The sequence below is a fragment of the Vicugna pacos genome, chromosome 29 (genome assembly GCF_048564905.1).
Source record: "Vicugna pacos chromosome 29, VicPac4, whole genome shotgun sequence".
In the NCBI taxonomy this organism is placed as follows: Eukaryota; Metazoa; Chordata; class Mammalia; order Artiodactyla; family Camelidae; genus Vicugna; species Vicugna pacos.
In genome coordinates this window covers 17,915,782-17,929,953 of record NC_133015.1, presented here as the reverse complement: position 1 = coordinate 17,929,953, position 14,172 = coordinate 17,915,782, and the positions used below count along the sequence as shown (strand labels likewise).

Below are 14,172 nucleotides of genomic sequence, written 5' to 3'. Positions count from 1 at the left end.
TTCTTTTTTTTTTTTTTTCTATTTATTTCTTGACATGGAGAAAAGCACTACATTGTTGAGTACAAAGCAATCTATAAAATGATATTGAGTGTATATTACTTTTACAATTTTTTAAAAAACAGCAATGTTGTATTCTATATGTTCCAAACATTTTAGAAAAACTAGAACTAAAACCTTAATACAATCACATTTTTACATGGAAACTACCTTTGTTAATGCTGATTAAATCTCCTACACATTCTTGCCTCTTGATTTGTACTCTTCCCTACCAACTCGCCGGTCACATCAAGAATCCCAAGAAAAGACATTCATGCAATCATTTTTCTGTGTAAGCAGCTCTAAGGTAAGGGCAAAGGACCCACAAGATGGCACTGGAGAGACTGTATAGGGAGAGCCTGCCCTCCTCCAAACACCTTGTTATGGATATGAAAGCAGGGACTATAAACATCACCTTGGGGATTCTCACCATGGTTTTGTCCAGATTCCCAACCACAATATTATTGTCTATTTGTTGCAGTGGTTTAATACTTGCCCTTTAATTTCTATTTTCCACACCTGGAAGCCTGTTTTTCCTCATGTTGAAGTAAGTGCTTTATCATTTCACTCTCCCCCCTTTGGAATTGCATTCTCTTTATAATAAGGGGTTAACTGTGGACCTTTCCTTACACTTATTCCTAGAAAACCTGACCAGAAAAGCTCTCCTCAGTGAGCCCTCAGTGTCTTTATTTTATATCTAAGTCATCTTCCTAGTCAATGAACCTCCCTAAAAGATTAATGTAGTTTGAACTTTTATAGAGGAATATCATTTGTGCGCTGTCATATTTAGCACAAATGGTGCTTCAGTCACAGCTCAGTAATATCCCAGCATATTATTTCCAAGGCATTTGAGAGTTTAAAGAATTATTGAAGGGCACGCTGTACTCGTTCGGTAATCAGGCAGAGAGCACTGCCGTCTACATATGATTTCGACAAATGGAATCACCGCTAATTTCATCGCACATAGCAAAATAGTTGTGATAATAACCCAGATAACATATCCCACTGGAGGACATAGATGAGATAAGAGTCTTTTAGAAGACCTCCAAGAAGTATTGAAGAGGGAGTCCTAAGAGTTGAAGGCAAGATGCTGAGAAATCAGCTTCCCACGTTGAGGACATACCCTTGACGCTGTGGTTTTGTCAGCTCTGGGGCGAGGCACGGTCCCCATCTGGCCATCAGTTGTCTATAGAAGCAGCCAGGCTGCACTGCAACATGTGGCAGGATGAGGCCAGCAGAGCCACTGAAGAGGTAGAAGGGGGTGACCTCATTTAGAGGGGGGCCGTAACTACACTGAAGAGCAGGTATTTGGTGAGAAAATTCCGATTACTGCAGCTCTGTAAACAGCATAGGTGAGACCAGTTAGACTATTTTTTTTTTAAACATTTGAGCTGACAGATTTGTCTTAGAGGAAGGAGAGGTCTTGCTCACTGTCACATGTCACCAAATCGTAGTTTAAAGCCATCAGGATGTACGCTAATCAGACAGAGAGAAACCTACTGTCAAGAAAGTTACTTTCACCTATATTGCCCCAACTCTATTTCAGATGTTGACATTTTCTTATTAAGCTATCCACCCTAAGCCATGGTCTTAGTGAAGTCTCCACATTGCGAGAATCCTGAGAGCAGAGCAGGGATCTCTTCTGCTTCTGGATCAAGAAAGGCAGGATACTGCCTTTTGGGGAACTAGTTTATTCAAAACACATTACAATTCCTCCGCTTATTAAAAATCAATTCTCTGCTACGGGAATTAGTGAGAGACAGTCCCCTATTTAGACAAAAACTGCTCCACCCTTGGGACTCTTCATTGCCTCCCAACAACTCCACGACCCCTCCACTCTACCTGCTGCGTCTTTGCTCAGAGCCACCAAAGCAGTTTCCGCCTCTTAGAGCAGAATGCTCCTGGAATGCTCTGCGGGCAGCATCTTTCATAATTAAGGCAACGTGAAATCATTTCAGTAATATTTTGGTATCTGTCAACTTCTAGAAAAAAAAAATAGTAACATGGGCAGGTAGCACATAAAGCTCCTCTGAGTTTTAGGTTAGATATGAACTAGATGAGAACCATAAGGAGTATACAAACGCCAATAAACGGTTCACCCAAGTAGAGCGGAAGCGACTATTGCCAAAATCCTTAGACGTACAAGAGCCCCACCTTGCCGGGGGGGGAATACATTTCAAGACCCCCAGTGGATGCCTGAAACCACGGATAGTACCAAATCTTATGTTTACTATGTTTCCTCCTATACATACCTACCTACCATGAAGCTTAATTTATAAATCAGGCACAGTAGGAGGCTCACAGCAACTAATAATAAAACGGAACAATGCTAACAAGACCTGTAATAAAGGTTATATGGCTGTGGGCTCGCTCTCTCACATCTGGTGTTGTGCTCACCCTTCTTCCTGTGATGACGCGAGATGATCAAACGCGCACGTGATGAGACGGAGCGAAGTGAATGACGTGGGCGCGGTGACACAGCGTCAGGCGACGCTTACTTCACAAGCCAAAATGCTGACGCCGGGGTTTGCAGCAAAGAGAGGGCTTATTTGCAAGGCGGCCAAGGGCCAAGGGAGGAGCCGGAGGGGAGAACGAATCTCAAACAAAGGCACGGGGCTTGGGGGTATTTGGGGCATAAAGAATACAGCAGCGGCGCGGTGCGAGGCGTGGGCCGCCTGGGGAAAAGGCGCGGCGATCAGCCTTCTGCGCAGACGTAAGGAGGCGACAAATCGCTGCACGTTCAGGGGGGGCCGTTTCCGGTCCGCCGGCGTCCGGAGGTCACGGAGCAGCACTCGCGCATGCCCGGTGGGAGGCCCGGCGGTCCGAGCCCGTCCGGACCGGCTCAGCTCCAACTGGACGCGGCCGACTCTCCGCTCCGCTCGGACCCCAAGGCCTAGAAAATGACTCGGGCAAACGTCTTACTGGCTAGGCTGCCTGCCGCGTGGAGGACACGCTCAAGTCTTGAAATACCTCGACTGGTGAAGGCAGGGGAAATGGATTTAACGCACGGTTTTACTTGGGGTGATCCTGGACCATCAGGCCACGGCGGACGACGTCGCCAGTTTGGAATCCGGGTGGTGGGGACGGAGCGGACGACAGATTTCATCCCCGACTCAGGAGGGTGAGAGATTTTAAATGCATGAATTGTTTATTTCTGGAATTTTCCATTTAATATTTTCAGACCTTGGTTGACTTGGGATAACTGAAACCACGGGAAGTGGTAACACGGAAAAGGGGGGACTGTGGGTAAGAAGATGGTTTTTACAGATTTCCTTAACATACGGAGCCTGTATCTTACGGTATTTGGCATCTGGTGTTTAACCCCAGGAATATTTTCCAATACCTTACTCCTCCCCAGGTAATTTATCCTACGATGACTTCAACTCACCAACACATCTGTTACCCTGGCTAGGTCACTGTTCAGGGGTGGCCAGAGGCGTTAACAAGATCCAGCAAACTTGAAATTCAGAGTACTGGTTCACACGTGTTCTTTCTCCCTCTAGATATAAATGATAAGGAGCAACTGCACTGTGAGTTGCTCCAAGTCACTTTGCAGCCACTAGGAGAAATCACATTTTGGGATAAAGTTGACACTTTAGGAGGCAAAGTGGAGAGAAGGCGGGGGAAAGGCCTCAATAAAATGATTGAGCTCGAAATGAAGCCCCAAATCCTGGCTTAACTTTCTGTTTTTCAGTGACATAAAAAAAAAATCAACCTCTTTTACTTTCAAGGTAGTTTGAGACAGGTTTTCAGTGATTTGCAACAACAGTTTTAAACATACTGGTAGATCCAGAAAAAATTTGAATTATATCTGTTACAAATCTAAATCAAGAAGTACCACATCAAAGACAAAATAAAGCATTTTGGCCTATAATTTTCTACAGTACTTATCACCAGGCCACCCAGGTGCTGTGACCAAGTGAGCAAGTTAGAACAGGCTACCATATCATTTCTCAGGTTCTGCTGCCAAATACCCTTTTTATTCTTTTAATTTTTTGTCTCTGAACAAAACTGAAACTGAGGATTACATACAATTTTCTCTTTTATTCAAGGCCCAGATGGCAGACTGCAAAAACTTAATTTCTGGTCTCTCGGTAGAAATTTGAGGACTGTCAGCTCTTAAGATTTTAAGCAATACAGTCAAGTGACTATAGGCACTGTAGTCTTGGGAACTGTGCTGTCTTCAGTTTTATTGTTGCTTTGTTTTGTCCTTAATAATTGTAACATATCTTAATATTCATAGGCTGTCCTCAGAGAAAATCAGCAGGGTGCCCCCTGGTATCTGACAACATGGATTGTTTACAAGCCAAGGATCCCCAAGGATCGAGCTTGGAGCAGCTGGAGCTTCTGAGGACTGGTGTGATGGAGCTCAGTGAGCATGTGGGAACATTTGGGAACATTTGGGAATTGTGCCATGAGATGCTGCCTTGAGGGAGGGTTGACAATAGGAGAATAATGACATGTGACAGAGGCAGACGGGGACAGAAGGAATTCGAGTTGTCCATGGTACTTGGGAGAAGGCTTTTAAAGCTCATGGATTTGATTCGTTATTAGGTTTTAGGGAGGGGAGGGGACGAGTGCAGGCAGGACTCTAAGATGGACCCAGGTTCTCCTGCTTCTTTCCCCCACCCCATGCACACCCTGCATGGTCGTCAGTACTGCGAACCTGATGCTTTTTCTCCCACGGTTAGATTATCTTATATGACACAAGTCATTTTAAGAAAGAGAAGATTATCAAGATGTACACAACCTAGTGGGCTGAACCCTTTCAAAGCTGGGAGTTTTCTCTGGCTGGGAGCAGAAGAGGAAATTAGAGATTTGGTGCATGAGAAGGATTCAACTCACCATTGCTGGCCTGAAGATAGAGGAGCCCCATGGCAAGGAATGCAGGTGGGGTCTAGTTGCTGATAGCAAGTCCCAGCTGACAACCAGCAAAGAGATGGAGTGTCAGTTCTATGAATGCAAATAACAAATATGCCAACAACAAGCTTAGAAGCTGATCTTTTCCCAGAGTCTTCTGACAAGAACTCAGTCTTGGCTGACACCTCTATTTCAGTCTTGAATTCATCCTGAACAGAGAACCCAGCCATGCTGTGCTGGACTTCTGACCCACAGACCTGCGAGCTAATGAACAGGTGCTGTTTTTTTAAGCCTCTACATTTGTGGCTATTTGTTACACAGGGATAGATAACAAGTACATTTGTCAAATCAAAACAGTAAAGAGAGAAAATTATTTGGCAGGAACAGTGAAGAAAGCGGTAAGAAGGTAGAGCTGAATGGAGGAAACCTACTGAAGAAAAAGTTACTCTCATATTAAGGGCAAGTGGCAAACAGTTCAGTCACATAGTTCAGACCTACATATCTTGATACTGAACCCCTTACTGAGTCTGGGATAAGATCATTTATCAACACAGAAGATATAGGAAAATCACATCGGAATGAACACAGTCTTCATAATTTCTAAAACCCTGTGGTTCTGAACACTGGCAGCAACCTTTGGGAAAGACAAACTGTACAGCTTTCATGTGATAAGATCATATGATTTTCTCTTGTCATATGATCATATAAGAGTATGTTTAGTTTTGTGAGAAACTACCTAACCATCTTCCAAAGTGACTGTACCATGTTCCATTCCCACCAGCAATGAATGAGAGTTCCTGTTACTCCACATCCTCACCAGCATTTGGTGTTGTCCGTGTCCTGGATTTTGGTCCCCTTAATGGGTGGGTAGTGGTATCTCATTGTTGTGTTAATTGCATTTCTCTGATGACATTTGATGTGGAGCATCTTTTCGGATGCTTGTTTGCCATCTGTTTATCTTCTTTGGGGAGGTGTCCATTATGATCATTAGCCACATTTTTAACTGGGTTGGTTGTTGTCTCATTGTTGAGTTTGAAGAGTTCTTGGCACATTTGGGATAACAATTCTTTACCAGAATTGCAAATATTTTCTCCCTCCCAGTCTGTGGCTTGTCTTCTCAGTCTCTTGACAGTGACTTTTGCAGAGCAAATTTTTTCAGTTTTAATGAAGTCTAGTTTGTCGATTCTTTCTGACCCATGCTCTTGATGTTGTATCTAACAATTCACGCCAAACCCAGGGTCATCTAGATTTGTCTCCTATGTAGTCCTCTAGGAGTTTTACAGTTTTGCGTTTTACACTTAAGCCCACAATCCATTTTGAGTTAATTTCCGGGAAGGGTGTAAGGCCTGTGTCTAGATTCATTTCTGAGTGTGTGGCTGTTCAGTTGTTTCAGCACCATTTTTTGAAACGGAAGTTTTTCATTTCTCTACCTGCTAGTATGTTAAAGTACACTTGTTTCTAACAATAATAACAAATCTCTCTAAAAACTTAGGATGCAGGAGTTTCACATAAAGACCCAGCAACAGTGTTGCTTTTATTCGTTTCTCTCACAACTGCTCTCTGAGCTGGATTAGTGGTGTGACCTCATTTTACTAACAGGAAAGCTGACAGAGAGAAACAGGAGGAAAGCTGCCTGTTCACTCTACAAAGCCCACTGCAGAGTGAGAATTCACTCTAACTGCTGCCTGTGCACCTGAGTGCCTGGGCCATGAGGGTCTCCTGTTTCTACCCCATCATTCATAAAGCAACCAAGAGGATGCATGCTGGGTTCTCTTGGGCCTGCACTAAGGAAACACCGAAAAGTGATCTTTGTCTCATATTATAAGACATATGGGAGGAGAAACCCTGAGTGACCCAATCAGGGAGTATGAAAGCCCCTTCTCATCAGGAAAGGAGGCAGCTCATAGTTTGCGTCCTTGTACAACAAAAGCAAAAAATACAAGCCCTGTTCTTTTTCCTCTCTTTGGCAGTCATGCTGACAAAAGAACAGACATTCTAAATTGTGAGCCTGAATTGGAGGTGAAGAGAAAGAACAGTTGCACACCTTAAAATATTATGCTCGTTTATGAAAATGATTCTACAGGAAATTTATAATGAAAAAGCATACTGGGAAGTTGGCAAGTCGAGAGGTCTTTGTACCCGGACACATGTGAATAATTTCAGAAGCAGAAGGAAGACGATTAAATACTACCTTTCCTAATTGAACATAATACTGCTGATTTTTGTGATTTTTGTGATTTTGTGACATGATTTTTACTTGTACGTGACTGAAAGAAGAAAAATTTTATATGACAAATTCACTGATTCTTCAAATTAATACTCTGAGATTTGTGGGACTGTGTGCAGACCTTTCTGGCTTCGCAGCCTGGCCTTGCTGCCGACTCGCCTCGTTTGCTGGCTGCCCCGATCGCTCGGAATCCGGGCTGCTGTTGCACTGCAGTTCCCACGCAGCCGGCGGGCCTGACACCGTGCTTCCAACAGCTGTCCGTGTGGCCCCAAAGCCCTGGAGTCAAACTTGCGTAGTTGCACAAGTTGTTTATATGTTGACTCTAACAACTACATTTGAGAAACAATGACTCAGAAAGAGGAACCTTCCAAAAAGCCACTGGATTTTCTGCCAGCTTTTTTTTTTAAGTTCAAAAACAGCTTTATTAATGCACGCTTCTTTCTTCTTTTTTTTTTCAGATAGCAGTATTTTTTTTTCTTTTTTATTGAAGTCTAGTCAGTATATGGCTTAGTGATTCAGTTATACATTTATTCCTTTTCATATTTGTTTTCATTATAGGCTATTACAGGGTACTGAATACAGTTCCCTGTGCTCAACAGTAGGACCTTGCTGTTTATCTATTTTATATATAGTAGTTAGTATCTGCAAATCCCAAACTCCCAATTTATCCCTCCACTCCCTCATTCCACCCTGGTAACCACAAGTTTCTTTTCTATGTCTGTGAATCTGCTTCTGTTTTATAAATAAGTTCATTTGTCTCATTTTTTTAGATTCCAGATATAAGTGATATCATATGGTATTTTTCTTTCTTTTTCTGGCTTACTTCACTAAGTATGATAATCTCTAGGTCCATCCATGTTGCTGCAAATGACATTATTTTATTATTTTTTATGGCTGAATAGTATCCCATTGTATAAATATACCACCACTTCTTTATCCAGTCACCTGTTGATGGACATTTAAGTTGCTTCCATGTCTTGGCTGTTGTAAATAGCGCTGCTATGATGGTTAGGGTGCCTGTATTTTTTCGAATTAGCGTTTCCTCCAGATATATGCTCAGGAGTCTACCAACATTTTTAACACAGAGAAAGGTTTTAATTAATATACAGCTAACTCGATCTCCTGCCCTAATGTATTTTGTAAGTGTGATTTTACTTTGCTCCTAAAACTAAGCTTGTAATATCTCTATCAAAGTTCTTATTTTTCCTCCTTCCCGGTGACATTCACCCCTGCTAGGACTTAAACTTCTTTTCCTCGATAAACATTTTGTCTCTGTACTAACCTCTTGTACTATGTCAGCATCTTCATCTTTAGCTACATCCTGAGAAGACAAAAGTAGGGTACCCGGGAGTTAGAAAGATCACAGCTTGCAGTGGGGAGGACATGGTCAAGGGGACAGTCATATTTGTCACATATGAGCTGAGGGACTTTGGACAAGTTCCCTCACAGTCACCCCTACGCCATAGATTTTGCAGCAGGATTAAGTGAGACACTGCCTGTAAGACTCACAGCACTACGCGAACAGCCAGTGTGGAATTGGGTTCTGATTTCAGTGAATCCACTTAACTTCTGTGCCTCAGCGTTTTCGTCTCTTAAGTGGTAGTGACGATACGTGGAGTAGCTCTGAAATGGAAGTAAGACAAAGCGTGCAGAGTGTGTGGGAAGCGCGAGCACTCAGAGAACGTCAGCCCCACACCTGGGATCAGTGCAGAGATGGCCCCACATCCGGGATCAGTGCAGAGATGGCCATGGGGAGAAGTTTTCTGGGCTGGAAAACACTGTGATTTTGTTTTTATTGTGAATCGACGCATCATATGTCTTTTTATGATAATGGCAGAGATCCCCACTCATCGACTGGTTCCTTTTAAACAAGGCAGAAACCATCACCGCCTGAAGGTGTTTAGATTGGTGTTTGCTCAAGTGCACCCTAGGGCACGTTCATGCAGGGCGTACTGGTGTCAAAGGGGAGGCAGTTCAGAGGTCAAACATGTTTTGAAAATACGAGTTAAGCAGGGTTAAACAAATCCCTTGAACCTAGAATATTTTAGAATTTTTAACGTGCAAATGTCCATCACGAACCTCTAAAAAGGTAATATACTGTAGATTGTTCTCCAAAGTCCATGAACCCGCTGTTGACATGCCCCTAGGGGGCACGTCTTAAGAACACGTTGAGAGAGGGAGGTGTAGCTCAGCGGTAGAGCGCATGCCTAGCATGCGTGAGGTCCTGGGTTCAGTCCCCAGTACTGCCATCAATCAATCAATCAACAAACAAGCGAACCTAATTACCACCCCCTCCCCCCCAAAAAAGAACACGTTAGTAAACGCTGCACTCAGTATGATTACTAGCAGACCACGTGGTCAGTTGAGGACCCAGATTTATTCCCTATCAGTCCTGGAGGTCCAGAGTCTAAAATCAAGATGTAGACAGGGCCCCATTCCTCCTGGGGGCTTTAGGGGGAAATTTATTTCCTCAACATTTTTAGCTTCTAGAAACTCCTACAGTCCATGGTTCTGGCCCCTTCTTCATGTCACTGCATCTTCTTCCAGTCATCACGTCTCGTTCTACTGACTCTGGTCCTCCTGCCTCCCTCTTACAGAGACCCTTGAGACTACCTGGACCCACCTGGATAATCCAGGATAATCTCCCCATCTCAAATATCTTAAGTTAATCACATCTGTAAAGTCCCTTTTACGACATAAAATGATATACTGACAAGTTCCAAGGATTAGGACTTGATGTCTTTGGAGCAACTACGATTTAGCCTGCCCACCACATCAGTGATTTCTCAATTCATCTCAAACGTGTGTGGGTATATTCACTGTCTAAAATGTACAGGGTGTATATTGGTGCTATCAGGGATCATAAGGATAATAAAACCAAGTCCCCAGTCTTAAGGAATTTATGATCTAACAGGGCAAATGAAATAAATCCATAAATGATTTCGAGTTCAGAGATTCTTATCAACAAGCAAAGGGGACAGAACAACATGGTCTCTCAGAGCCAAGCGCAGGAAATTAAGTAGGACGCTAAATTCAGAAAGTGCCAAAAGTTAAGGTTGTCATGGTAACGTGAACTCGGCAACACAGCAAAACCTGTTCCTCAAAAGTATACACTTAACAGCTTTGCACAATTATGATCTGCTGAAGGAGCAGCTTTCCTTCAGTGGTCCAGAACCCTTTACAGCTATGGATGAGCTCTTGTTGTGTGGCTGGAAGACAAGAAATGACTTGCCTCACCAAATTCAATTTCACAACTATTTAATGTCATCTGTGTGTAAGATGAGTAAGACCTGGAGTTAAGTGCTGAGGGGATACAAATATTAAATAAGACATAACTCCTGACCCCAAGAAACTTTTCATCCAGGGCTAAGTGGGCAAGTGGTGGTGGAGAAAGTCCACTGAACAGAAGGAAGGTTAAGGAGGGCAAAGATGCGAGAGGCTCACACTCCTGGGGATGAGGAGAGGTCTTCTGGGTCAGGTGATACTTGAAATCGATGGGAAATTTGCAAGAAGGTGCTAAGCTGGGAGCACCCCCCGATGGAAAGCTCAGAGCAGGAAAGAGCAGAGGATGTAGGGTACAGTAACAGTCTGGCCAAAAGAAAGATGACATGAAAGGGTCTTACAAAGCCAGGGCCCAGAATGATAGGCAACAATGTAATTAGCAGCTATCAGTGTCTTCAATAAAGATAGGACACAAATTTAAAAGGTCAAAGGATTCTTTCCAATCTCTACCTTACCTGATTCCCACACTATAAAAACTTTCTTTCCAAAAAGCCCTTTATCTGACTTTCTGAACTTTTTACTGTTCACAGTGTGTCGTGGCCACATGCCTTGGCACCCTTGTTCTCTGCACCTGAAATGTGAGGCAGAAATTATATCAGTTTTCTAGATGAGGAGGGTGAGAATCAAACGATCAATTCCCCAAGGGTACACAAGGAAGGAAGTGGTGAAATGGGGGGGTTGACATGTTGTCTGTCCGACTACAAACCCCAAGTAATCTCTCACTTTGATAACTGAGTGCACGGTGCTGTATTACAATTACTTGTTTGATGTCTCTCTCTCCCCCGTTAAACTGTATCTCATGGATAAGGTTCAGACCTTGCTCAATTTTGTTACGTCCAGGACCCAGTTCAATGACTGACACACAGCAAATCCTAAGTAAGTTTTGCTGAGTGAGTGAATACATGAATTTACGCAAGCAGTTACTGAAGGCAAGGTGCTCTTTTCCATAGGGCAGTGATGCCAATTGTGTACGCTCTTACAGCAAACTCGGAGGGCTTTATCCATCAACTGGTTATTAATAATAATGAAAAATAGATATGAGATTCCTGGATGTTCCTTCCCTTATCTTGATTTACGCTTTCATCTTTACCTTCTGTTCTGCCCAAAACTTGTTCCCAAGAGCCTTATCATGCTGGCATCCTTGGAGGATAAGATCACATTTCTAACATCCGTATCAACTGGTTTTTATCTCCCATGGTCCAGAGACCCCACCTAAAGCTTCTATGTAATTTGTGAGTATCCTGGGTACCACTGACTTCTCAAAGCCCTGTTTGAACAGGAGAGGTTTGGAGTTCTCTCTCTCCTCTTCTGGAAGCTTTTTATCATCTAAGGTCACCACGATGACCCTTTACTTTCTCTAACTACAGTAAGAGAAGACCATTTGCACCTTGCCTATTACTTCACGTAACCTTGGAAAACCCCCAGCCTCCTCTGCCCCTGTGTTTTCATCCTCTGAGGTTATGAACTCCGCCTCATGCTCTTTCTACAAGATCTGTTAGATTAGATATTTCTCAAGAGACACATCATTTACTCTTTGTGCACGACCCTTCCCTGGTTCTAGTTTCCAAGTACTGGAAAGACTGCTAGCATCTCTTCAAAACCGCAAACTAGAAACTTTGAAGTAGTACTGAATTTGTCTTCTGTTCCATACTCTGAACACTAAATCGGTTGCCAGATTCTGCAGTGTTTTTTACACCAATTTTTCCCCTTACTTTCCTTTCCCTTCTGATCCCTGGCTCATCACAGGTTTGTTGAGTTGACTAAACTTTTCCAACACTCTGTGCCTTTACTGCAGGCATATTACTGTTGACAAGGGATTTGCTGCACGTTCTGCTTCAAATGGGGCCATTTCACCCTTTAAAACACAATGGAATCCCCCTAGCCTTTGGGTCACGTCAGAAGTCTTCACTGTGCACGTCATCAAGATGCTCTGAATTACCTGACTTCTTCCCTTCCTTCCATGTTCCAAAGTTTCCCCCTCTTGTCAGTTTTGTCTCCTTACTGATCTCACCCCACTCTGCACTTTAAGTTTCTTCTCCTGCTTCTCTGTTCATTTAAGTCATTTCAGAAAGTCTCCCTCCCTCACAGCCTCACCAGGTAGATCCCACACTTTCGGGAAATCCGGTCGGCAGCGCCCTCAGAATGTGTTCCGAACCTCCACATCTACTGCTGCGACCTGGGGCGGGTACCGCCACCTCCTCCGGAGAGGACAGCAGCCACCCCCACACGTCTCCCTGCACCCCCCAAACTCCACCTCAGCACCGCAGCCCCACGGATCCTTTCAAAAATCAAATCAAATCACTTTCCTCCTCCGCTTGCAGCCCAGATGGCTCCCCAAGTCTCTCCAGGGCCTACAAGGGCCCACGCAGTGCGGCCTCGTCCCTCTGACCTCCCATCCCAGCTGCCCCCTTGCTCAGTGCACGCCTGCAAGGCAGGTCTCAGAGTCTCAGCATTTGCTCTCCCTCCTCCTCCGGGTGCTCTCACCCCATTTATCCACCCCTTCAAGTCAGTGTTCAAATGTCATCTCATTCACCCCACCGGTCCCTGCTCCGCTCACCACCTTGGCGCTGATCAGCATCAAATGCACTGAGACCAGTCTCTTTGCTTATTACCTGTCTCACTTCTTTCCCAACAGGCTTTAATCTACAGCCCCCAAATCAACCCACTGAAAATTCCCCTGAGGACAAGACCATTGTCTTTTTTTATTTCCCCGCAAAACAGTGACAACAGTGCCTGGCACATGGCAGGTACTCGGCGCAAACTTGTTGAATGAATAAAATCAAAGCCCCAATGTGCTGCAAGCCTTATGTTTTGCCCTTGTTCCTGTTAAAACTTCATAGAGACACAGGACATAGGAAGCACAGGCTGAAAAGTGCACAAGCGCACATTCAGGCGTTTCACCTGTGCATAGGTTTTATTCGTCAGCAGCGGAGCCATGCGGCTTTGTAAAGCCACAAACAGCAATGAGGTCGGAAACTAAACAGGGTCACTGAGACACCGGACACATAGGCAGGAGCCCAGACAACGACACTAGACATGGTCCAAAAGTGGGACAAGAAGAGAAGCTATTGTCTAAGAAGACGTCTGCCTAAAGTGCTAAGAAAAAGTCGTTTCTAACGATCTTACCTGCAAATCTTGGGACCTAGTAAAGTGTCAGGAGTCTTCCCCCCAGTTCCTGCAGTGACAGAGATCAGAACGGCGCTCACTCCTGTTTCTATAGCCCATTAGATACACGATTCAGTAAATAATAAAATAATCATGGGGCTTGAAGAAGAGTTCTGAATTTGAGATGTGACACCTTGTTGTCTTAGATTGTCATTTCCACCATTTGTGTAAAACGTTTATCAGCCGTCACATGGAATAAATGGGTCTGAATCCCTTGGCTGAGAAGCGCTATTCTAAAACAATTCCTTGCCAGCATTAGCCCCTCCACGGGAAGTGGCAAAGACGCCGAGATGCTGGTGGGTGAGGGGAGCCGCCATACGGCGACCACTGCGACCGGAGGCCGAGCGGACAGATGGGCTCCGATGTGCCCTGAAGGCACACAGACCCCGCTCCGCGGGAGGGAGTGCGTCCCAGGGCCCCGCTCGCCTCCTTGAGGACGCCCTGCCCCTGGGTTCCCAGACTTCAAACCTTCAGCTCCTTAATCTCAGGGCCCTGGAGGAGTCGCGTAGGAGGGTCCCGGGGGGGGGGGGGACACTCCAGTCCTGCCTGGCTGCCCACACAGCAGCCAGCCCCGGACCGGCTCGGCCAGGTAGGCGGGAGCC

The 14,172-nt window shown here is 44.5% G+C and overlaps 1 protein-coding gene and 1 long non-coding RNA gene across 6 annotated transcripts in view; one reads left to right on the top strand and one right to left on the bottom strand.

The window, feature by feature from the left end:
- LOC140690258 (uncharacterized) overlaps positions 1–2,745 on the bottom strand; it is a 147,442-nt gene extending 144,697 nt beyond the window's left edge. The window contains exons 1-2 of one of the 5 annotated variants that reach the window (XR_012065469.1): positions 2,293–2,427; positions 1,160–1,373 (exon numbers count right to left, since the gene is read on the bottom strand). This is a non-coding gene — a long non-coding RNA (uncharacterized lncRNA). Of the gene's footprint in view, positions 1–1,159; positions 1,374–2,292 lie in introns of all 5 variants that reach the window. The other 4 variants (XR_012065466.1, XR_012065467.1, XR_012065470.1 and 1 more) reach the window with 4 other exon arrangements.
- A 316-nt stretch (positions 2,746–3,061) lies between these two features.
- On the top strand, positions 3,062–13,795 carry LOC140690257 (uncharacterized). Its single transcript, XM_072951898.1, has 3 exons — positions 3,062–3,157; positions 4,280–4,408; positions 12,494–13,795. Exons 2-3 carry the CDS (start codon positions 4,327–4,329, stop codon positions 13,045–13,047), a joined length of 636 nt encoding a protein of 211 aa, XP_072807999.1. The 5' UTR covers positions 3,062–3,157; positions 4,280–4,326; the 3' UTR covers positions 13,048–13,795.
- Positions 13,796–14,172: the final 377 nt, after the last annotated feature.

Bases quoted from the DNA above. Each gene is read 5' to 3' on its own strand.
- LOC140690257 (XM_072951898.1), top strand. From the start codon at position 4,327: ATGGATTGTTTACAAGCCAAGGATCCCCAAGGATCGAGCTTGGAGCAG. The intron at 4,409-12,493 runs GTGAGCATGTGG...CCTCCCTCACAG, and splicing joins GACTGGTGTGATGGAGCTCA to CCTCACCAGGTAGATCCCAC.